This window comes from Glandiceps talaboti, chromosome 10, assembly GCF_964340395.1.
Source record: "Glandiceps talaboti chromosome 10, keGlaTala1.1, whole genome shotgun sequence".
Lineage (NCBI taxonomy): Eukaryota > Metazoa > Hemichordata > Enteropneusta > Spengelidae > Glandiceps > Glandiceps talaboti.
In genome coordinates, this window is record NC_135558.1 from 735,907 (window position 1) to 760,914 (window position 25,008).

Consider the following 25,008-nt stretch of genomic DNA (forward strand, 5'->3'; position numbering starts at 1 on the left):
TTCTGGATATAGTTGACCACTGATTATAATGTACAATGTCTAACTACATGTATTGGTATATGAACTATTTCCAGTGGATATATATTTGGTTGTTGTAATGTAATGTACCAATACATATATCTAATACATGGATATATATTTGGTTGTTTAATCAAAAACTAACACCCAAGTTACAACTAGTGCAGCTGTAAAGGATGGATAAAATGGCTGTGAAATGACTATTCTCTATTCACATCATACATATAAAGAAATGTAGCATTCATAGGTTATACCATGTACAGACTGGTTTGACTTATTTTGACTCACAAGAACAGTTAATGTTCTTGTTTAGCTTTCTGACCTAAAAGTGGCATTCTAAGGTCTGTAATGATGATACTACTGTACAGCAGGAAAATGTTGAAAAGATTACCTGACCATGTAGTTTCAATTTGTCCGGTAATATTGGGTTGCCAATAACCAAGGATTGATGTTGTTTGCTATCCTGATGAAACTTAGTATGGACACCATCTCCTCTCAGTACTTCAGTGTCAGTAGATGAATGGGTCACTAAAGTTCCAACCTTACTTTTCTCACGAGCTAGAATAATTTCTGCTCTGTTTTGTTTCTCCTTTGGCGTTGGAACATGATCATAGTGATTTGTACCAAATGTAATGAAGCTTGGGTTACTACCCTTTTCTCTTGCCATCATTGGAGCCTTACGAAGCTGTTCACGAAGCGGACTCAGCGGAGTCTCGTCAGGTGGAATGACAACACGTAGATGGTCATCAAGGTATATGGGGAAGAACTCTTCAGACTTTGGCACACTTTTTTCAGTAGATTCTGTGGTTTTGTTTTCTTTTGTCAATACATCCAAAACAGCTAAACTTGGCATAATTGTGATTTTATACTTCTTACTTATTTTCACACCCTTCTCATCTTCAAGAATATCCAGCGGTATCTGTGTCAACTCTTTGTCTGGGACAACTAAAATTTCCGTAACATCTATCAGGGCTTTTTCAATTGGTGCAATTATGATGTCATACAGCTGTCTCTGAGGTGATAATTTCACTTTATTTTCTTTCTCTAGTTCCTTTCCTGCTTCTTTCCTTTTTTCTTTTGTCTTCCAATCTTTTGACTTGGCAAGATATTTCCTCTGCAAGTGACTGACTGAGCGATTCCTAGATGGCAGGGCTCTATTCTCACAATCTAAATCACATTTCTGATCCTTTACCTTCTGTAACTGTTCCAGCACTCGTCTGACTTTATGCCGGCAACTTTCCCAGATGGCCTTCTCCACCTGTACCCTGATGACCCCTTCACTTGGTTTGAGAACCCAGATTAAGAGATATGCATCAGTCATTGAGTAGTACAAAACAGTGGCACTTTGACGATTTACGACTTTACAAAGCTCTTCTCGAGATGGCAGCTTGGCAATTTCAGATTTCTTGATACCTTCATCTTCTGTGTTTAGTTTCTTTTTTATGATCTCATCAAATTTAGCTAGTCTGTATCCCTCAGCATACTCCAAAGCCGTGTCTTGCTTTTCTAGTTTGCACAGTGAAATCTGCATCCCATCATAACAGTTCAGTAATGCTGTCTTAAGTTCTTCAGGACATTCAATATTTTCATTTTCATACTGCTGTATCTTTTTACAATAGAAAGGAATAAGTTCCTCAAATACCAAACGTGCCTTTTCCATATCGTCTTTTGAGATCGATAACGTTAAAGCAAATGCAACCTCACAACGACATCTGTTGACAAGATCTTCATTATCCTCCAACTTCTCTGATATAGAAACTGCCATCTCATAGTAATATTGAGCATGTTGAGGGCGCCCTTGACATTTGAAGACATCACCAACTTTGAGAAATGCTCGGCATTCAGTTTCAAACTCATCGAGTCTCCGACTCATTCTGAGGTAGCGTTGAAAATATGACAACGCTTTGTCAAAGTCTTCCTTGATGAGATGAATTTCACCTAAGTTACATAAAGCTTTGGCTTGCCCTTCATAATCTTTTATCTTTTCCGTCATGTGTAAATATTGTTCTTGGTATGATTCAGCCAATTTGAAATTATACAGGATTCCATAAACTCTACCAAGAGATGCATAAGCTGTAGCCATTCCAACTTTGTCTTTCCTCCCTTTTGAAAGACCAAGATATATTTCGTGATGTTTCAGAGCAGATTTGTAATCCTTGACCATCTCATAATATGTACCCACATTATGATGAGCTAATGGAAGGAGCATGTCTGCTTCTGTACTGTCTTGTACAAGCTCAACATGTAACAGAGCATGCTGAAGTGCACGTGGATAATTCCGCACTTCTTTGTACGCCACACTCAGGTTCTGATGGAGGGCACATCGTAATTCCATAGACCAATACGATGGATAACTCCCATCCAGACTCTGTGCTTTCAAATCATTACCAATGGCTGATAATTTTTCATAATACGCAATTGCTTGTTGGATATTGTTCTCCAGTAAGTGAATATTAGCTAAGTTTACGTAACTTTTGGACTCATATTCAATATTTTGCTCTCTCATGGCTGTACTCAAGCATAACTGGAAGTAGTTTTTGGCTCTTGTGAGGTCTTTGAGTGTCAGATAAGAGGCAGCTAAGGTAGCTGACGCCTTCATGCTGTATACAACATCCTCTGGTTGCATTTTAAGAGCTCTATTTAGCACCTCAATACACAGGTCATGGTGACTTTCATTATGCAGTTGAATTCCTACCTCAGTTACCTTCTGTAGAGGAGACATCTCTGCAAGAAAATCACAATAACGTTTGTTATTATTCAAAGAAGCACATGGAGTCTGTTACCGAGTCCCTATTTTTTGCTAAATTAAAGGTTCAAAATGTACATACAAATATACACTGAACATAAAATTTAGGAAATATGAGTCATGGTCTTAACAATGTGGTAAAAGTGGGTGAGTAAAGAAGCCAGCCTGATAACCTACATTTGTAGCCTGTGGTATTTTTTCAAATTTTTTGGTAACCAAAGAATTATGTTATGGGCTGATTGTTACATTATATAATCAATTTCCTGCTCTGAGCTTTATATACTTGACATCAATTTAGTATGTTTTAGTAGTTGGAATACTATGACAGTGTCTCAACATGAAACAAAAGTAATCATCAAAACATATTAATGGGAATGCCACTCCACGAATTGAAGGTATTTTCATAAACTTTAATTTCTGGATAATCATTTCATTATTTCACATCACATAAATTTTGCACAACTGCCAAACACCAAATTGAAACTCTAATTTACCTATATTGTTCTCACACTGGTCCACCATTACTTATAGGTTTCAATCCCATGATGCAACAGTAGCACATTGAGAGAACAACAGAGGTGAAAGAAATTCACTTTCAAAATGACTTTTCTTTGCAATCACATGAAATTTGTGTGATGTGAAATCATAAAATAACTCTTCAGAACCAAAAGTTGATGAAAATGCATTTATTTCCTGGAGTGGTATTCCTGTTTAACATCATACATGTATAGACTTTATCAAATATAATGATGGATAGAACCTTGTGTCTGACTTCTCCTTACCCTCAAATCTCTTGATTACATCATCAGGAAAGTGACATAGATTAGATGCTACCACAGTTATGTTATCCACCAATTGCTCTTCATGCTCGGCATCATGGTCTAGGGCATTCAGGAATGAGGTAATAGCTTTGTCATACTGACTTTGGTTGTCAAGGGAAACAGCTAATAAGTAATGACCCTGAAGAGAAAGAAATGAATAGTCATCATAAAAGTACACTATTATAGCCATAGTAATTATAACATCTTTTTGACAATGTTTCAATTTTCATGTTTCACATAGATTTACAATTATTTTTTTTCCATTTGTTATAGCATCAGCTCAGAATTCATCCTGTGATAAAAATTCTTGTTAAAACAAACTGTCATGGATATAACATTTAGTTTTTTGATCGAAAGTTTCCAAAATAGCAAGTGTTGAATAAGGGTAATTCTTTCTATTTTTATTATCTTAAATGGTCAGTCAGTTAAAATAAAAGTTAGCGTGCTGGTGATACTTTTACTTCATAATCACATATGTCTGGATCTTGCCCGTGCTGGACACCTCAAAATGAAAATTACAGTCAGAAGGATTTGATTTATTAGAGCTCCTAAATTTCAATGATAAATAATAATACCCCGACCCACACAATGCACATTTGTGTTCAGTTAACAGCACACCTGGTACTGCCCTTTCCATGTTACCATTCACTGACTCTATTTGATACAGCCATGTAGAGACCAGTAAGAAAATGCACATACCCACTTTTAAGATAGCAAGATTGTATGAATACTATTTCTTGCAACACTTTGTTTAAACGAAATAATCAGAAATAAAATGAACTAACATGTCATCACGCAGACATCAAATGCAGACATCAAAACATTGGTGCCGGCGTCTTTGCATCTAGTTCCAGTGTTTATTCCATATAGACAAATTATAGCAAGAAAGTTCAACCTTGCTCTGTAGAATGTACAGTATGTTTCTTACTTGTTTCAGTGCAGTATTAAAACACAGCAAGTGAACAGTAACATGAAATGGGCAGTATGTATAAAACTCAGGCAACACAATGTAAGTGTACACTGGTATACATTCACACTGGTATATGTACAACAAACATTGACACCAATGTACATATGTACATGTATATACACACCTGTGGTATTAATGGGTTGATTTTGACAAGTTGTTCAGCATCTTTCTGTGCTAGATCATACTGTCTGACTTCCAGATATACAGCTGCCCTGGCACTCAACAACTCTAATTTCTGACTATCAATTTCCAAGGCCTCACTGTAAAACTTGATAGCTTCTAAAAAGTCTTTGTCTTGAAATGCTGCATCACCTTTACTTTGAAGTTCAATAACCTGTAAGGGGAAACACACTAGATGAATTAGGAGACACTAACCATTTTATATCGTGTATGATCCAAAATTGGTGGAGGGTCTATGTCCAAATCAAGGACAAGACAGTCACACGCATTATTTCACACATACTGTAAAATTTGTAGATGTTAAATATTTTTTCTACTGAAAAGATATTGTTTAATCCCAAAATAGAGGGATTTTCACATGTTGGTTGTTTTCTGTTTGTCACCTGTCCTTGGGTGGGGTGGGGTGGGGTGGGGTGGGATGGGGTGGGATGGGTGGAGTGGAGTGGGGTAGGATCTACAATAAAGTTTATACTATAAAACATTTCTGGTAAATTTAATTTCTGTTTTTGTTGGGAACACTAAGGTAAAGATCTGGGATGGCTCAAGTAGATTTCTTTACAAGATTTGATACCCAAGAAACACTCATGTATACAACAATGTCATAATGACTATAATTCACTATTAAATGTATACTTACACTTTGTATTTCATCGTTTTCACTGATAGGTTCACTACCCTCAGCTATGCTGTACAAACTGCCAATGCTAACACTTCTAATCTGACCAGTCACAACAGCTGCCATGGCTGGGGATAGGGGGAGGGTGGATGACATTGTACACTGGGTCTGCGGTTGGGGGGAAAAGGTAGAAAAATTATAACCATCTGAAATTTGGTTGAATTTGAAAAATGTACACAAAACACATTTAATGAAATTTGAAGTATACTCAATAAAGGAAAGTACAATTGAGTCTGAAAGGAAAGAATGACTACCATAAGAATGGGGAAACTGAGAAAAATGTGATTGGAAAAGAGATATTTTGAAAGGAGAAACACAAAGTGCAAGTGCACTGTGGGAAAAAAAGAATTTTAATAAGAAATACAAAAATGATAGTTATCAAATATATACGAACACACATATTACCTTTTACTGATTATTTTTCGGTTGTCAAAATTATTTGTAAATACCGTTAGATCTGTTCATTGACGTGTTGAAACTAATGTACAATGTGCAAGTTTTTATCATCCGTGTTCACATTGTGTGAAAGTTAGTACAACGTATTCTCGCATGAGAGTATTTTTTTTTTCCGCTGACAAGGTGATATAACTCTGTGGTTGTTTTCAAAATATTTACCATCTTGTCGATGTCAACACAAACATTGTTTATGTCTTTGCTTGTCTATCAACTCAAATTCACCGTTGTTAAACTGTGTTGTTTTAACGATAACAAAAACAGAATTTGTCGTATTGAAAACCATATACAGAGAGGTGCAAGTTACAACAAAACTGCTATAGCCCTCCCTCCCCTTACACCCCCACGCACTGATGGACTTTCCGACGGAAGAAATCCCCAAGAAAGTGAGACGTGCACGTCACACATGCAGTAAAGTACATGTACATATTTGTACACGACGCGCTCTCCACAGACTCGTCTTCGTGAAGTTGTAGTGCTAAGTCAAGATTAACTTACGTCAAATCACTTCCTTTTGTGCGTTTTACATTCCCACTTGTTGCTTACATTTCGATAATGTCCATATCAAACCATAAGTGGCATAATTCCGGTGATTTTTCCGGATAATTAGAAGGCCGCCATGTAATGTACCGTATTTTGCATGTCAATGCAATTTCCCCTGGCAACCCGTCTGTAGTGTATGTCAATAGTAAACACTGTCTTAGAGGGTCTTAAATATCATTGTTTTTATTGAACTTTCATGGAAGAGACATTGTCACGTGTCACCAACAATATTCAGTCATATCATGCTCTAACATAAATATTTACATAGATCTATTTTCTGTGAATGTTTGTGAAAACTCTGGCAAATAAATTATTCTAGTCTGAAATTATACCTACTTAGGTGGGCGTGATTATTGTGACCTCTGAACCTTCCCAGTGAAAACTTCTTGAAAAGCTCAAAGTCCGGGAAATACGAAATGATATCATGGCATATTTAGGGCATTTTTCGTCAATGAGTCCCTCGTTGTTACGTGTTGTTAACCCATTTGAAGAATATGAAGAGGCAACCATCACGGATGGTAGGTTTCTGTATAGTTTGTTGCTTGTTCACATGTTTTCGCAGACATGCTGTTAGGAAACCGGAAGTAGATGGAAGGTAGTACGTCAGCACCGCTACTTGCAGTTACTCGAATGAATCTGTATGATTTAAAAAAAAATATGTATGGTAAATACGTCTTATGGAAGTACATGTACATGGGTGATACTTCCATGGTTCACCCACACGACTGTGTACACAACATACTAACCTACCCCCCCCCCCCCATTGTTTGTAGCATCAGTGTTCTCAGAAATTAGCTATAGATTATCAGATGACATTTGTATAAGATTGAGAGACTGAAGGTATTGTTATGTTAATAATTATTTCAAAACCCTTACACATATCATGGAGAGAGATGCATGAAAGTAAAAATTAACACAGTTCTTCTATTCCTACCTTCATGCATGTATGAATACTAGTTATTTATTTATTTCTATCAATCTCTGCTTGCATTGCAGCCAAGTCTTCTCTGTCAGTCAGTGCCAGGGGAAGAATATCCAAACCAATTTATCAATAGACCACAGTCAACTCTACAGGGTATTTCCAGGAACTCTATGTCAATTATTGGTCCAAAGAGAGAAAATCTACTCCAACCAAGCAGGCTGGCTGGAGCATTAACAGTAACCCACAATCCTCCACCAGTGTCATCTTTGACACCCACACAGAAATATCAAGTGTTTTCATTTCAGCAGACTGGGAATCTCCAAATTAAAGATGGAAATACTCACTCAGTATCATTACAGTCATTTCAACATTATTCACAATTTGAAGGAAACGAAACAGGTTATGATGATGAAAAGTCTGCAAGTTTTCAAGCAAATTTGTTTTGTAGTGATGTAGTCCATGATGATAGTAGACCCATGAACAATAGTGACTACCATCAACAGTTCATAAGGGGTGATACAGTATATGATGGAAATAGAAACATGAAGAAATTCGACAAGAATGTTTTGTATCGCAATGCTAGTATGCAAACTATATTACCTAATCATAGAGTGAAGATTAACAGAAATGAAAGTTTACGTGTTCCTGTGATTAAACCCAAAACAGGAAGACTTCAAAGTGGTTGCTTTTCTCGCAGTGCTTCTGTTCCTCCTAGTTTAGGAAATAACACTTTACCAAATAGACAAACCTTTCCCGGTAGGAGTCTGACAGGAACAAAATCCCGGCAAAGAAAACATGTTGATCAAAGCTGTAGAGAAGTAGAAATGAAGGAAACTAAGGATCAGATGCGGAAGATGTCTTCAAAAAAAACACAGGCAACAGAAAACAATGCCAACAGTCACAGTTTTTGGACTTCGAGGTGGTTGTTATTGCTTCTTGTCACATCAGCAGTTCTCCTTGCAGTACTACTCATGAGTCAAAATAGTTCTGTACAAAAAGAAATTAATCTTCCTCTTGGCCTGACAAGAAGCAAACCAGTGAATATTAACACTACAGAACTTGACAAAGTATTACAAAAATCAGTATTTGGGCAGCATATAGTGAATGAACTTCTGTCTAATGTTATTACCAACTATGCTGTGGATGATACAAATGTAAACCCGCTAGTGTTAGCATTTCATGGTGGGGTTGGAACTGGTAAAACCATGGTAACAGAAATTCTGTCAGATCATCTTTTCAAGAAACAAAAGCTTGAGAGGTGTATGCATAGGTTTGTCTCATCATTGGATTTCCCTCATGATGATAAAGTAGCTGAATACAAAACAGTGATCGTAAAAGTAATCAACTCGACAACTCGATATGGCTGTAAAGTCAGATTTCTTGTATTTGATGAGATTGACAGCATCCCTTTAAGTCTGTTACCAGTACTTATTGATGTATTCAAAGGAAATTCATCAGTGATTGAAAATGGAAAAGTAATTTACATTCTAGAAAGCAACCTTTTTGGCAAAGAAATCATTGAATTAATGGTGCAGCGGTACTTCCAGGGTAAATCATTTGATTCAGTGACTCTTGATGAGATAAAAGGATATCTCTATCATACTGCCTTCCGTGAAACTGTTGTACAAGGATCTGATACAAACGACTTTGATCACATGAATGGCTATCTAATATACACAGTGTTGAAATCTACCATTGATTTCATGGTACCTTTTCTACCATTGACAAAACACCATGTCAAACAATGTATTGAGAAGGATCTGAGACAGAAAGGTTATCAGGCCTCAAAGGAAATTGTTGATCGAGTCACAGATCAACTCCAGTATTTCCCGCTCAAACTACAATGGTTTTCAGTCAATGGTTGCAAAGGAGTTTCTTCATATGTTGATTTAATGAAAATATAAACAGATCTCATCAATTATTTATGAAAAATTGATTTACATACAAAATGTTTATTATATTTCAAAGTACATCAATATATTTATTTTCTGTTGTATGCAAAAGGTTTGTCTTCATGTTATTTTTTCAGTGTTAGTAACTGCTTAGATTATTGAATTCTGGTAGGGAGGACAACTTTTGTAAATAGTTGATAAAAGTGAGCCTTGGTAAATCAAACTGGGAACAAAGGTTGTTTTCTTTGCACTTTACAGACAAGTACATTTATGGTAAAAAATATCTGATGCAATAGTGTATTTCAACACCTTTACATTCAGAATTTCTAGTCTGCTGTACTATATCAGCAGGTGTACATTTGCTAACCACTGTGTCATCACATGACTTGCATGTATCAAGTGTGTGTGAGACTACAGCTGACTATAGTAATTGCCATCTTGGATCTACAATATTGAATTACCATGGAAACGTGTATATATTCCTATCCTTTACACTAGCTATCCTTTGGGTGATCAGTCGTCCCAGCCAATGAGAGTGCGAGATGTGATTACTAGTTACCTGTGTACGTATGCAATGTACACAGGCACCAGCGAACAGGTGTATGCTGGTACATTGCAATAGCATGTCATGTGATTGTCAAATTATACATATACTAATTGGGAGACATGTGCGAAGTGTAAAGTGATATTTGTAATTGTAAAATTTTTGCTACAAAAATGCAGGTGATGAATAGACAGATTTATAACACTGCCATGATGATTATTGTAACGTGGTGCAAATCAACAAACACTTCCTTAGCTAATAACTTTAAACTAGATATTTTTGCCACAAGAGAATTTTACCATTTTACAGTTTTCTGTCAGTTCCAGAAGACTAATTCTGTACAAAAATACTTAGCCAGATGTACATGTTTGTGTACAAAATTACTTATTTTCTTGACATTTGTTTGTTTATCAGTAAAGCAAGCAAAAAGTCGTCTGTTGTGAAAAATTCCACATTTTCAGTATTTTGTCCGACACTGTCTTCAGCTTATGTATTCCAAACAGTGTTTTCAATAACAAATTATTTACAACTGTATATTTGACTTTTGCTATGTTTATTTCTAGTTTTACCATAAACAGACTTTTATGGTCATGTCTCATTATTCAAGTTCTTTTAATATATAGTAAACAGTGCCTTCAGTAACGATATGTGTACTACTGTTGGCACACTCTGTCTATTGAAGGACTGTAACTACAGCAATTATTTTTGTCCTTCACAGTGTTTACATCTTGAGGTTTGATTAAAAGGAGGACCTTCATCACATGATGTTACTTTGTTTATTTTAGGTGAGATTTGCCTACATCTACAAGCAAAAACAAGTCTTATTGCCAGTGTTGTATCATTTTCAGATTAAATTTCAAAGTTCAGTTCTGCAGCTACTGCTACAGTGTCAGTAACATACAGCTACTGCTACAGTCAGTAACATAGTTACTGCTACAGTGTCAGTGACATACAGCTACTGCTACAGTGTCAGTAACATGCAGCTACTGCTAGTGTCAGTAACATACAGCTACTGCTACAGTGTCAGTAACATGCAGCTACTGCTAGTGTCAGTAACATACAGCTGCTGCTACAGTGTCAGTAACATACAGCTACTGCTACAGTGTCAGTAACATACAGCTGCTGCTACAGTGTCAGTAACATACAACTACTGCTACAGTGTCAGTAACATACAGTTACTGCTACAGTGTCAGTAACATACAGCTACTGCTACAGTGTCAGTAACATACAGCTACTGCTACAGTGTCAGTAACATACAGCTACTGCTACAGTGTCAGTAACATACAGCTACTGCTACAGTGTCAGTAACATACAGCTACTGCTACAGTGTCAGTAACATGCAAGTATTTATGAAAGTCTAGGATCAGATGTAGCGTTATGTGTTCTTGTGATTTATCAATCACTTCCTTATTGTTTAAAAGGGCACATGCAATATAAACATGACATTTTTTGCACAGCTTTTGAAAAACCTGTGGTTTCCTTCATTCTTTTCATAGCAGTGTGGACATACATTCTGTGACACTGACATTTTGAGAGTATAACAGTGGTACTATTAAAAAAAACACCCATTATATACCTACTCAGTGTGGGATATTCTGTCATAGCAAAAAAACATGTATGAAGTTATACATGAAGGAAATAACTGTGTCTATAATATGATACAGTAAAAGAAAATAGTGATTTCTTGTTATTATTATTTTGTTTTGTTTCACAAATTCAGCTTGTTATTGTTTACTGAAAAAAGATAAATAAATGATGCATGGTATCTGCAGAGTTATAATAATAGTCATTATTTATACTTGGTAGTTCTTTAAGAATTATCAGCATTTATCTTCCAAGAAGTCCAGTGAGGGCCACCCCTAATGGGTTCAGTGTTAGTGCAGGAGGAAATCTGAATGTTGTGGGATAACCTGTATTGTTTGGTAGAGTCAAACTGAATGACACACTCATACTTACAGTGTGGCAGATTTGCGCAACCGTAGTCGTAAAGAGGCAAGTGTTTTAACAACTTGGTCACTGACAACCCCCTTGTTTTTATTTGAGTCTTGCACCCCAGGTTTGTTTTACTTTTCAAAATGGCTATGTCTTGTACCCCAGGTTGGGTTTCAAATATAATGATACTAATAGAGAGATGATATCAGTAAAAAGGTAACATCTTATAATCAAGGCGTAAACACTGAGGTCTGTCTTCTGGTTCCAGACACAAATTGTTGATTTTTACACCAAATATGGCTGCCATTCGGTGATAATGAGCACCAAATGTAATGCAAAGATGTATCTCCCTTCTTTATTACCTGTGCCTAAGATCATATAAAATATTGGTCACTCAGTTCTGGAGAGTCATATCAAGATTTCACATCATATAAATTTCGGTCAGTTGCCAAGAAACACCAAATTAAAAGTCTTTTTCACCTCTATTGTTCTTTCACTGTTTCACTACCTCATAGGTCTTTGCAGTCATGAATATGGATTAGATGAACAATGCATATTCATGACTATTTATCTGAAGGAAATAAGCACTCAGGAGTCATGAATATTCATTATACCATCCATGGTTATTTAGCTGTCCAATACTGTACAAACATAATCATAATCATAATAAAGCGCATTACATTAACCCCTTCAATACTGAAAACATTCCCGCCAAAACTGTTTGGACAAAGTTCTTGTTTTATGTAAATTTTTGGCATATATCAACTTCATTTTAGACTGGAATTAAAGAAATGTTACTTCCTAATAAAGTAATATTATTGTAAGAAGCAGCTCGGATCAGTGATGGAAAGGCATTCCATAGATGAGGGGTACAGAATGAAAAAGCTTGATTACCATAATACATAGTACTGACAATAGGCTGGTGTAAATTAATGTTACCATAATACATAGTACTGCCAATAGGCTGGTGTACTCTATTGTTACCATTAAACCGAGAACGAAGAGTAAAGAGTTACCATTGGACTGAGAATGAAGAGTACACGACCAGTGGCTTGTTTTGTCAGCAGTTCACAAACACAAGTCGGACACTAAATCATTTCACACATTACTTTATTAACACACTTTACTCATTGTATTGCACATTTCATCGAAAAAATCACATTCATGTACTAATTATTAAGTTCAATAAAAAAAGGCTTTGTCACACTGACATTAAAGCAGATAGTAGTACATATTAGTACTCTACAGTCTTAATAAAGGCAGTAAAATCATTTCAGTTGCATCCAGTAGAATAAAACTTCAAATTTATAATCAAAGTATTCTTATAAGTTATATATGAGTCCAGAATTGTTTCAATAGTTGAAGAGTCCTGGTGCTTACTGTAAGTACTCCAATTATAAGTAGTAAACAAATCATTCATTGGTCAGTTTTTGTAGAAGTCTTCATCAACAACAAAATTCAAAAACAAAACCTGGCACATCATTGAATGCAGCAGAATAAACCTCTATCAAATTTATAATTACACAAGTTCAGAATTGTTTCAAAAGTCAGTCATAGTGTTATTGTAAATACTTCAGTTATATAACTAATACTAACTGGTGACAACTCATTCAATGCTGTGCTGAGAATAAGTTTTCAATAAAAACAACAAAAAATGAAGAACACACCTGGCTTGTCATTGAAATATTCATAACATTATAATACATGCAGTGAAAAAAGTTAATTCATTACAAATCAAGATTTACAGTTGATTTTCATTCCTGAGGAAAAGATTGCACGTCAAAAGATTCAGTTAAAGCACATCAAAAAGAGTGATTGCCAAAATTAAATAAAATGTGAAGTTTGTGTTTGTTACAGCTATTTTGAAGGCCATCATGAAAGTTGTAACTGGAATGTGTTTTGAAACTTTTGTAATCATTATATTGTACACCCTGAACAGTATAGAATCACCTGAAGGTAAACATTTTTGTGTAGTACATGTATATGGTGTAACAACATTAGATCAAGTCAAATAGATTTATGGGTTTGTACCCAAAAATCAGCACTCCAATGAATCATGATTTCAACTTCTTAACATACTACTTTCAGATAAAATAGACCTAATAGGGAACTTGTAAACCCGCCATGTTGAATGTTGCATCATGGGAAATATGATAATAAATACTAATCAATTAGCATTGTAAACAATAATGTTACATTGTTTGTAACCACGAATGATCAATTCATAGTCACCTTCACCATTGTGGGAGGTTTATTTTATCGGTAGCTACAGATTAGGTATTACGATAACCACAGATAATCCCATAGTCCTTTGAATCTGAGCATGCTCAGTCTGGATTGCAAGTTCCCTATTAACATGTACAATGTTAATTTTGAGTGACTATATTGTTGGTTGTCAGATCAAAAACATAATACCCCAGTTACAGGTTGTGCAGCTTCAAGTAAAGCCATGTACACACTTAAAGTTCAAGAAATTATTATCACAGAATAGCTTTGACAGGGAACTTAAAGAAACTCCTTGCTTGAAATCAGTACAACCAGTCACAATTGTTTAAGACAGATAACAAGTGATAATTTTCAAATATGAAATTTGAGTTTAAATTCACATCGCCAAAAAAGTCAAACAATATAAAACTCTCCCATATTTCCTATATGGTTTATTGAAACTCAGCCAAGTATCAAAACTGAGAAAACCAAAAAAGAGAAAATGTTGAAAGTATACCCCGAGTGTTACTGTTTCTACAAGGTAAGTTAAACTAGGTCTGTAGATGAAAGAGGTTTATGACTATATGTTACGCTTATTCACCATTGCTTCTGCCATAGCAGTGAACAATTACTATTGCCTACTATAAGCAATACCATACATACATAAATGTATGCATGTATGCACGCACATACATATGTATGCACACACACACACACACACAATGTCTGGCAGAGCTAAGAAACGTTTGGTCCTATACAAAAGCCTAATCCTATGGATGCGATAGTAGTTATCAAAGACTGTGGGATTCAAATATTGAGGTTTAAGTTACTATGACAGAAACAATGGATAACAGATTGGTGTAACAACATTAGCAAAACAACCTATATAATATATAAAAGTTATAATTTGTATAAAATCACTAGTCTAAAAGTGTTGCAGCAGATCGGTCTGAGACTAATTTTGTGGGTACTGTTTTTTTGCTATCATAAAATCTCTCAAAATACCAGAACAGTTGAATTGATATTTCAGTATTGCACCTGTTATTTGTTTATGTATTTCTTTCTATAGGCCTGTTCCATAGCAACCAGCTTCCTGTATAGTTGTGTTGATAAACCAGATTCGAATTGGAGCTGAAAACAAATGAAAGGTTTGTTGTTATTCAATTTTTTATTTCAGTTATATTAAGGCTTCAAATCTATCCAGAATTTTAGCCTTTTTACACTAATACTTGGAATTGGGTTGTCATGCATGCAGTCTATAAGCTAATGGCTACTGTTCCTATATCACCTCAGTGATTACACATTGTAAATATTCACTTTCCCATACAATATGCATGTTTCATAGCACTGTAGCATTGTTTTAGGTATTGCACTGCTGTGCAAATAATAATAATAATAATAATAATAATAATAATAATAATAATAATAATAATAATAATAATAAAATGTATTTCATAATGTGCCTGTTCTATGGAGAGCTCCAGGCTTTAACGATTATTAACCCTGGCATGGATCTATGGTGGGAAAACAGTCCTTTATACTTCGTATACTACCTTAACTCCTTGGTGAGCATACAATCCTCTGCAGTTCTATACTATGAGTACATAGGATTAAAGCATTCACATTGCATTCTCTATCCTACCAGGTCTCCGTGGAGAAGAGCATTTCATCATTTGTTTGTGTTCACCCTTGTCACTAAAAAATATGAAAATACTTATTGCTGGTCTAAGACTTACCTTTTCTGTTACAACATAATTTGTACCAAGGACTGACATCTTGCTGTGGTATTTCTCATCAAGATCTAATGTCTTTGGGTCTTTATTGAAGAGCCAGAACTGAAACAGAATCCAAGTACTTTGATAGGTTTATAATTTTCTTTTACATTAAAGACCTTCTAATGAATCCTATAGTTATACCTATTATCTTAGACGGACACTGAATATTCATGACTATTTATTTCAAGGTAATAACTTTAATAAGCCCTCAGTAATCATGAATATTCAGTGTGTGTCTAATACATATGCGTGTCTGTTAAGTCCCATGATGCAATTTTGGACCAATGTGAGAACAATAGAGATGAAGTAGAGTTTAATTTAGTGTTTCTTGGCAAACTCTCGAAATTGATGTGATGTGAAATCATGAAATGACAATCTAGAACACAAAGTTTATGAAAATACATTATTTACGGAAAAGGTGTTCCCAATTTACAGAAAATGTGTTATGACAAAAAAACCAAGCATGGAATCCTACTCATATAGAATGACAACAGGAAAGAAAGTCTTGTCTAAGTTCATTCATGCATATGTCATATGTCTGTAGATTGTCACTGTATAGATTCAGTCAAATGATAAACATACTAGTATATCAGTGCTTTCAAAGCCTTGACACATTATATACTTACCAAACTTTGAGCACCATTATATGGACTTAGTGTCATTTCAGGAGATACTATGCGAAACTAGAGAAAAATAACATGATTACGATATATGAAAAGAATTCACATCTTTACAAAAATAATTAAACATAGGCAATGCAATATTGATAATTTCAGGAAACAGAGACCTAATCTTCATGAACAATGTAACACAATAGTAATCTGATCACATCATATGGTTTACTTAAAGTTTGGATTGTCACTATGATTATTTTGAAATTTATCCAAAAAAACAGACACATTGTTAAAGATTTCCAGTCACAGACCTTTATTCTGATGCTGCGATGGTATTTCTAAAGCACTAAGACATTTCCCATATTAACATCAACCCATGATTTTCAGATGAAAAGTTGACTGTGTTTAAGGATTTTCTTCATGAAATAGTTACCTATGGGGACGGCATATACCCATATACTATTATATGGGTATATATTATTATATACCCATATACCTTTCTATGGGACTACCCCACAGGAATAAAATATACCAGTTTCATTTCATATGCTGTGTCTCACCATACAATATGGCATTTATAAGTCAAAGTATGTGTACTATGTACAACTGGAGAAGTAAAAAGAGTTTACGTCAGAGTTTTGTAAAAAAAAAAAAAAAAAAGTTAAAATCCAGTAGAAATTAAAGTGTGTCCTGGAAATTGTATATAATATATTACATAAGGAATTATCAACCTACTGTTTTCAATGGGGTCTAAAAAAAAAATAACTGTTTGGTTTCAGTAACACAACCCTACCTAGTTTGTCACTGCCAACTCTAAACTTTTTTTTACGTATTCAAGAAAAAATATTACAATTGAAAAAATTGTGAAGTCTCGCAAGAAATAGTGGATGCAGAAACTGACATCAACTTAAAAAGACAATATAAAACTGTTCTTGCCATCTGTAATTGCTTTACATCTGATGGGAAGAAATCAATAACACAGAGACCATTTGGAAAACAATGGGGAAAACCTGAACTAGACACTCACACAGAAAATAAAATAAAATAAAAAAATCTACTTACCCATCTATTCTAAAATTGCCCATAATAGGAACCACACATTATTTTATTAGGTCTAATGAAAACACTGAGTGAGTAAACATAATACCAAATTAACTCACCAGGACTAAAAATGGTATAAAAATCTTCCAAAACCAGCTTGGACAAATATTATGTGTCATATTGGTTATAACTAGTCCTGGGTTTGTTACATGATTGTAAATGCCTTTTGGATTCATTTCTTTATTGATTGCAGTACTAAGAACATCTACAGCATACTTGGAAGACGCATAGGGTTCATACCTGCAAGTTGAAAAAATAACAACATTTAGTTTATTAGTAACTCAAAACTATGATAATGATTATATGATATGATATGAAATGATATGATATTATGAGTTCCCGGTATTGTCAAGGTCTAGATCAGACATACATGACATAACATCATGGAAGAACTTACCCGTTTTCATGTTGAATGTTATCTATACTAAAAGCATCTTTCTTTGCATTACTAGAGGAAGTCCAGATAACCCTGGCTGGCTGACTTTGTTTGCTTAGAAGGTCTTCAAGTTCTCGTAACTGGTAGTATAAGAGGAACAGATAAGTTTTAATGCTTTCAAATCAAAGGCATGCACTGACATTAACATGATACTAAATGTGGTAATTTTTTTACTGATGAGTAATGTTTGGCCTGTTCAGGTCAACATGCTTTGTCAAACTCTCTGAAAAAATAAGGCTGAATAGAAAAACTAAATATAATGTATCAAAAGTATACATCAAACACAACATTATTTTTTGATACAGTAAATCTAACATTTATTTTGTTGGGATGAAAAGATATTTATATACTAAAGTTTTGACTAGTTTGAAAAGAGAAATAGTAACAGCCTACATGTAACTTTCACCCAAAGTCAGCTGGGTTTGATTAAAAATCCCCATGTCTGTATGTAAGAAGGGTGAGGCTTAGTTTGACACTATCAAACAATGCCAGGGTTTCCCTGGGTATTCAAATTTCCTCCTGCTTCAACACTAGGGCATTCGAATTTCTGAATATAATTTTGATTAACTAAGTTTATAGTATTATTATTATTACAAAATGTATAACTTACCAAAATGAAGTGACCAAAGACATTGGTTGTGAAAACAGCTTTGAGACCATCTTTTGTTGTACTGTCTTGTTGCATTAGTAAACCTTCACCAGTTGCAAACATATGAAGGACATTTCTACAGGTAAAACAGAAAATTCTCGATTTGCTGGGCACACTTTTTATCCTTGTGGTAGTAAAATATGTAGGCCAAGACTACCAGAGTTCTTCAGACATTTAGCAGGGTTTCTCAATCAAAGTAATGGTATGTGGTACAAGTTTTACCTTCTGTTACCAATGTTCATAGTTTGTGGAGTACACTATGACACATGGTGCCCTTACACATCAGTCAACCCCATTAGATAGAGAAGCTGGTGAGGCAGGAGTGACACGTATCTTACAGTCTACATAAGTTCCCAAATCACAACACAAACACTGTTCCAAAATCACAGCACAAACACTGTTCCCAAATCACAGCACAAACACTGGTCCAAAATCACAGCACAAACACTGTTCCAAAATCCCACAGCACAAACACTGTTCCCAAATCACAGCACAAACACTGTTCCCAATTCACAGCACAAACACTGTTCCCAAATCACAGCACAAACACTGTTCCCAAATCACAGCACAAACACTGTTCCAAAATCCCACAGCACAAACACTGTTCCCAATTCACAACACAAACACTGTTCCAAAATCCCACAGCACAAACACTGTTCCCAATTCACAGCACAAACACTGTTCCAAAATCCCACAGCACAAACACTGTTCCCAATTCACAACACAAACACTGTTCCAAAATCCCACAGCACAAACACTGTTCCCAATTCACAGCACAAACACTGTTCCAAAATCCCACAGCACAAACACTGTTCCCAAATCACAGCACAAACACTGTTCCCAATTCACAGCACAAACACTGTTCCCAATTCACAGCACAAACACTGTTCCCAAATCACAGCACAAACACTGTTCCAAAATCCCACAGCACAAACACTGTTCCCAATTCACAACACAAACACTGTTCCAAAATCCCACAGCACAAACACTGTTCCCAATTCACAGCACAAACACTGTTCCAAAATCCCACAGCACAAACACTGTTCCCAATTCACAGCACAAACACTGTTCCAAAATCCCACAGCACAAACACTGTTCCCAATTCACAACACAAACACTGTTCCCAAATCACAGCACAAACACTGTTCCAAAATCCCACAGCACAAACACTGTTCCAAAATCCCACAGCACAAACACTTCCAAAATCACAGCACAAACACTGTTCCAAAATCACAGCACAAACACTGTTCCAAAATCCCACAGCACAAACACTTCCAAAATCACAGCACAAACACTGTTCCAAAATCACAGCACAAACACTGTTCCCAAATCACAGCACAAACACTGTTCCCAAATCACAGCACAAACACTTCCAAAATCACAGCACAAACACTGTTCCCAAATCACAGCACAAACACTTCCAAAATCACAGCACAAACACTGTTCCCAAATCACAGCACAAACACTTCCAAAATCACAGCACAAACACTGTTCCCAAATCACAGCACAAACACTTCCAAAATCACAGCACAAACACTGTTCCAAAATCCCACAGCACAAACACTGTTCCCAAATCACAGCACAAACACTGGTCCAAAATCACAACACAAACACTGTTCCCAAATCACAGCACAAACACTGTTCCAAAATCCCACAGCACAAACACTGTTCCCAAATCACAGCACAAACACTGTTCCCAAATCACAGCACAAACACTGTTCCAAAATCACAGCACAAACACTGGTCCAAAATCACAACACAAACACTGTTCCCAATTCACAGCACAAACACTTCCAAAATCACAGCACAAACACTTCCAAAATCACAACACAAACACTGTTCCCAAATCACAGCACAAACACTGTTCCAAAATCCCACAGCACAAACACTGTTCCCAATTCACAGCACAAACACTGTTCCCAAATCACAGCACAAACACTGTTCCCAAATCACAGCACAAACACTGTTCCAAAATCCCACAGCACAAACACTGTTCCAAAATCACAGCACAAACACTGTTCCCAAATCACAGCACAAACACTGTTCCAAAATCACAGCACAAACACTGTTCCCAAATCACAGCACAAACACTGTTCCAAAATCACAGCACAAACACTGTTCCCAAATCACAACACAAACACTGTTCCCAAATCACAGCACAAACACTGTTCCAAAATCCCACAGCACAAACACTGTTCCCAAATCACAGCACAAACACTGTTCCAAAATCCCAGCACAAACACTGTTCCAAAATCACAGCACAAACACTTCCAAAATCACAGCACAAACACTGTTCCCAATTCACAGCACAAACACTGTTCCCAAATCACAACACAAACACTGTTCCCAAATCACAGCACAAACACTGGTCCAAAATCACAGCACAAACACTGTTCCAAAATCACAGCACAAACACTGTTCCCAAATCACAGCACAAACACTGGTCCAAAATCACAGCACAAACACTGTTCCCAAATCACAACACAAACACTGTTCCCAAATCACAGCACAAACACTGTTCCCAAATCACAGCACAAACACTGGTCCAAAATCACAGCACAAACACTGTTCCCAATTCACAGCACAAACACTGTTCCAAAATCCCACAGCACAAACACTGTTCCCAAATCACAGCACAAACACTGTTCCCAAATCACAGCACAAACACTGTTCCCAATTCACAGCACAAACACTGTTCCAAAATCACAGCACAAACACTGTTCCCAAATCACAGCACAAACACTGGTCCAAAATCACAGCACAAACACTGTTCCAAAATCACAGCACAAACACTGTTCCCAAATCACAGCACAAACACTTCCAAAATCACAGCACAAACACTGTTCCCAAATCACAGCACAAACACTGGTCCAAAATCACAGCACAAACACTGTTCCAAAATCACAGCACAAACACTGTTCCCAAATCACAGCACAAACACTTCCAAAATCACAGCACAAACACTGTTCCCAAATCACAGCACAAACACTGGTCCAAAATCACAACACAAACACTGTTCCCAAATCACAGCACAAACACTGTTCCAAAATCACAACACAAACACTGTTCCCAATTCACAGCACAAACACTGTTCCAAAATCACAGCACAAACACTGTTCCCAAATCACAGCACAAACACTGGTCCAAAATCACAGCACAAACACTGGTCCAAAATCCCACAGCACAAACACTGTTCCCAAATCACAGCACAAACACTGTTCCCAAATCACAGCAAAAACACTGTTCCAAAATCACAACACAAACACTGGTCCAAAATCCCACAGCACAAACACTTCCAAAATCCCACAGCAAAAACACTGGTCCAAAATCCCACAGCACAAACACTGGTCCAAAATCCCACAGCACAAACGCTGCTGTATGAGCTTTACCTATGTTTAATAGCAGGTGACTCAAAAAGGTCAGTTTTTGAATCAGTATCAAATTTGTGATTTGTTTAATGTTTCTAAATGTTGTATGTTTACCCTTGATTTTAAAAGTATGATTTGACATACTTACCTGGAGAATAAGCCTTTGAAAAAATTTCCCCAATTTACTGTTGGGTTTGGCATAATCCCTGCATTGAAGTATAAATATTCGATATGGCTGTATCTGTAAAGAAGAGGACATACTGTCAGAAAGCAACAAGACTCAAAATAATTACTTTACTTGATATGTTTGTCATTGATTGTCTGTTTATGTTTACAAAGTTGATTTGACGAATAACTAGCAATGTGATAATTTTGATCAATTTGTTAATTATTATAGTGTAAGTGTTCTGCATCCTTAGCTAAATATTTTCATGTTAACTGTTATTGTATCAAGTACGTAAGGATCAAGTAATACTAATTCTTTGAGTTTTGGCCACTATATTTTATTATCCTGTATAAAGGTTTAACAGAAACGTATACACATGATGTATGAATCATATTATAGGGGATTTCAACTGATATACTTATATAGGGGAGAGAATAGTGTACATTATTGTCATCAAAAGGCTATGGCAGATGGATTTAAATAAGTAATTAACTTGGGTTTATGTTTCTGTATAATTTTGTGATTGTCCATATCAGCCTGTCAAGGCCCATATCACTGTCCTGTATCTATATCACCCTGCCATTGTCCAAATCATTCTGCCAATGCCCATATCACACTGTCTTTGTCTACATTAAGCTTTCATTGTCCATATCACCCTGCCATTGTCTACATCACCCTGCCATTGTCCAAATCATTCTGCCAATGCCCATATCACACTGTCTTTGTCCACATTACCCCGCTACTGAACCATATTGGCTGCGAGTCCAATAACGCTTATCAATTACACAAACAGCCAATACTGGAAGACCTTTAGTCTAGTTCCATGACGGACAGTATACACACTTTTACTGTCTAGTCAAGGTCCCAATGAAAGGTGTCAAGTATGTTTGAATGTCATGGTGAGTGAAGAGCAAACAGCGCATGTCAGTAGTAATCTATCACAAGTTGACAGGCTGTCGTCATCGCTCATTAATACATTTGATACAGCTGTTTTGACCATGTTTTGACTATTGCGAGATTTTAGCACGTGGGAGGAAGCACAGAATTATGTGCAATTGTTGGGGACCTTGACTAGACGGGAAAACTGTATATTCTGTCTGTCATGGAACTAGGCTAGAAGACCTTCAGCTTGAACATAAAGCATACATGTACTTTAACACTTTCTAGGTATTCTTATCTATTTTACTTTGATTTGATTTCTTCTGCAGCATTGTAGACTGACTGTAAATCACTGACATCAATGTGTAGAGTATCAACACTAGCACCAGGATGGGAGAGTTGTAATGCTTTTTGAGCTGCCTCCGCCTTTATCATGTTACGACATGCTAAACAGATGTGTATGTTGTTATCTAAGGTCAGAAGTCTCTCTGCCAATGCCAGACCAATACCACTGTAAAAAGACAAACATAATCATAGCATTAGTATTTTAACCTGTACTAGCAGTAACTTGGTCTGTAAGAGACTGACATTCATACAACATGACATATCTTACAGTCTAGCGGTAACTGGGTTACATTTTTGATGTGACAACCAGCAATATATTTACTGAAAATTCTTTAAATACCAATAATTAAATATTATATGGATATGCAGTTATTTATCTATTTGATCTATAGTAGTGTAAGTAATAATTTGAAATCCAGATTCATTTGAGGTGATGATATATGGTGTGGACCCAAAAAATCAATTTGATTGGATATATTGCACCACACTATGTGTTGCTTGTACACAAATATGTATACCCACAGGTGATTCAATAATGTTCAGATTATGATTAAGTTATTATATGTAACAAAACACTAATTTAAAAAAACAAACATCACAGTTGTCATTTACAACATATATGTTATAATTTCTAGTTCAAAGCTCAGACATTTGATATCATTTGAGAATCATACTGTTAACAACGAATGGTGCAGAAATTGATCAATAGGTGGTGGTGGTGGTGGGGGGGGGGGGTGCTGAGGAACTTTACAGCGAGAGAGAAAAACTGTTGACAGTCCAAAGAGAGAGGATCAATATTTCTTTCTAACCTTCTGACAGAAAAATAAAACGTTTACATAAATCACCCACTGGGTCTGTCCTACAGTTATAATTTTTGGAACTCATCAAAAATAACCCTTGGTTCAATATCTCTACCATACTACATGTCCTTGACCAGTAATTTCCAGTAGACTGTATAATACGTGTGTTTACTATTGAAATGTTGACTTTTTATCTAGATATGTCTCTTCAAAGTTCAAGTTCAAATGCATATATAGGCTTCAGTTAAAATTTGTTGCCTAGGCAACTGTAAACACTGTCCAGGAGAATTGATATTGAATATATACTACACAAATTATTGCCTGAGTACCTTTTCACGTACCCTATCAAAACCATATGACCTGTGCAAAGTACTACCACGTATGCAGTGATTAAAGTTCGTGGTACATGGTACATGGACATTGAGCGATTGACCTTTGCACTTGACTCGACTGTGTGGTAAATGCAACTCGTATATCTTTATAAATTACAACAAATATACAATATTTTAACTATATCCTTATATAGTATTCCACGACTAATATTAATACTTACGCATTTCCGCCCGTAATAAGGACATTTTTCATGTCATTGGATCCTGACATTTTATGGATGTTTCCCAACCTGTTGTAACATCACCTGATTTTATCTGTTCATATTATATCACTAGAGGGCGCTCGTATACTGGGTTGCGCACAGGGGCGAATAATATAATAAGATTTCACTTTCCCTTCTTATGTTGCAACAATCGACAATTATCTTTTCATTTTAAAATCATAATTAGGGCAAGGAACACTTTTTGGAACTGTGCTACCGCATACATAAGTTTAGAGAAACAACGATACACACTTGAGATAACACATTGCGAACATACATCCAAATTTGCCAGCTTCAATTTCGTTTTCGTTTCGTAGAAATTACTAATCGTGTTTTGTGCTCTCATTTCATATCCAGTCGAGTTATAATCTTGACTTC

The 25,008-nt window shown here is 35.9% G+C and overlaps 3 protein-coding genes across 3 annotated transcripts; 1 reads left to right on the plus strand and 2 right to left on the minus strand.

The window, feature by feature from the left end:
- Nucleotides 1-340: 340 nt before the first annotated feature.
- LOC144441240 (uncharacterized) lies at nucleotides 341-5,321 on the minus strand. Its single transcript, XM_078130797.1, has 4 exons — nucleotides 5,307-5,321; nucleotides 4,680-4,889; nucleotides 3,547-3,724; nucleotides 341-2,742 (listed from the first exon to the last, which is right to left on the minus strand). The coding sequence occupies exons 1-4, from the start codon at nucleotides 5,319-5,321 to the stop codon at nucleotides 341-343; spliced, it is 2,805 nt and encodes a 934-aa protein (XP_077986923.1).
- A 1,464-nt stretch (nucleotides 5,322-6,785) lies between these two features.
- Nucleotides 6,786-11,435, plus strand: LOC144441029 (uncharacterized). Its single transcript, XM_078130541.1, has 2 exons — nucleotides 6,786-6,925; nucleotides 7,404-11,435. Exons 1-2 carry the CDS (start codon nucleotides 6,902-6,904, stop codon nucleotides 9,231-9,233), a joined length of 1,854 nt encoding a protein of 617 aa, XP_077986667.1. The 5' UTR covers nucleotides 6,786-6,901; the 3' UTR covers nucleotides 9,234-11,435.
- Nucleotides 11,436-14,943: 3,508 nt separating this feature from the next.
- On the minus strand, nucleotides 14,944-24,638 carry LOC144441242 (3-keto-steroid reductase/17-beta-hydroxysteroid dehydrogenase 7-like). The gene is made up of 9 exons (XM_078130798.1): nucleotides 24,589-24,638; nucleotides 23,198-23,401; nucleotides 21,994-22,086; nucleotides 18,439-18,553; nucleotides 17,790-17,908; nucleotides 17,452-17,632; nucleotides 16,304-16,360; nucleotides 15,639-15,737; nucleotides 14,944-15,033 (listed from the first exon to the last, which is right to left on the minus strand). The coding sequence occupies exons 1-9, from the start codon at nucleotides 24,636-24,638 to the stop codon at nucleotides 14,944-14,946; spliced, it is 1,008 nt and encodes a 335-aa protein (XP_077986924.1).
- Between the last annotated feature and the right edge of the window lie 370 nt (nucleotides 24,639-25,008).

What these genes read in the sequence shown, in the direction of transcription:
- LOC144441240 (XM_078130797.1), bottom strand. An exon ending in TCAACCCATTAATACCACAG is followed by an intron (nt 3,725 to 4,679) that starts GTGTGTATATAC and finishes CTTTCTCTTCAG; the next exon opens with GGTCATTACTTATTAGCTGT. An exon ending in TGTAATCAAGAGATTTGAGG is followed by an intron (nt 2,743 to 3,546) that starts GTAAGGAGAAGT and finishes ATTTTCTTGCAG; the next exon opens with AGATGTCTCCTCTACAGAAG.
- LOC144441029 (XM_078130541.1), top strand. Translation starts at nt 6,902, where the DNA reads ATGAAGAGGCAACCATCACGGATG. An exon ending in AGAGGCAACCATCACGGATG is followed by an intron (nt 6,926 to 7,403) that starts GTAGGTTTCTGT and finishes CTTGCATTGCAG; the next exon opens with CCAAGTCTTCTCTGTCAGTC.
- LOC144441242 (XM_078130798.1), bottom strand. Translation starts at nt 24,638, where the DNA reads ATGTCAGGATCCAATGACATGAAAAATGTCCTTATTACGGGCGGAAAT. An exon ending in GCAGAAGAAATCAAATCAAA is followed by an intron (nt 22,087 to 23,197) that starts GTAAAATAGATA and finishes TCTTCTTTACAG; the next exon opens with ATACAGCCATATCGAATATT. An exon ending in TTCAAAGGCTTATTCTCCAG is followed by an intron (nt 18,554 to 21,993) that starts GTAAGTATGTCA and finishes TTTTACCTGTAG; the next exon opens with AAATGTCCTTCATATGTTTG.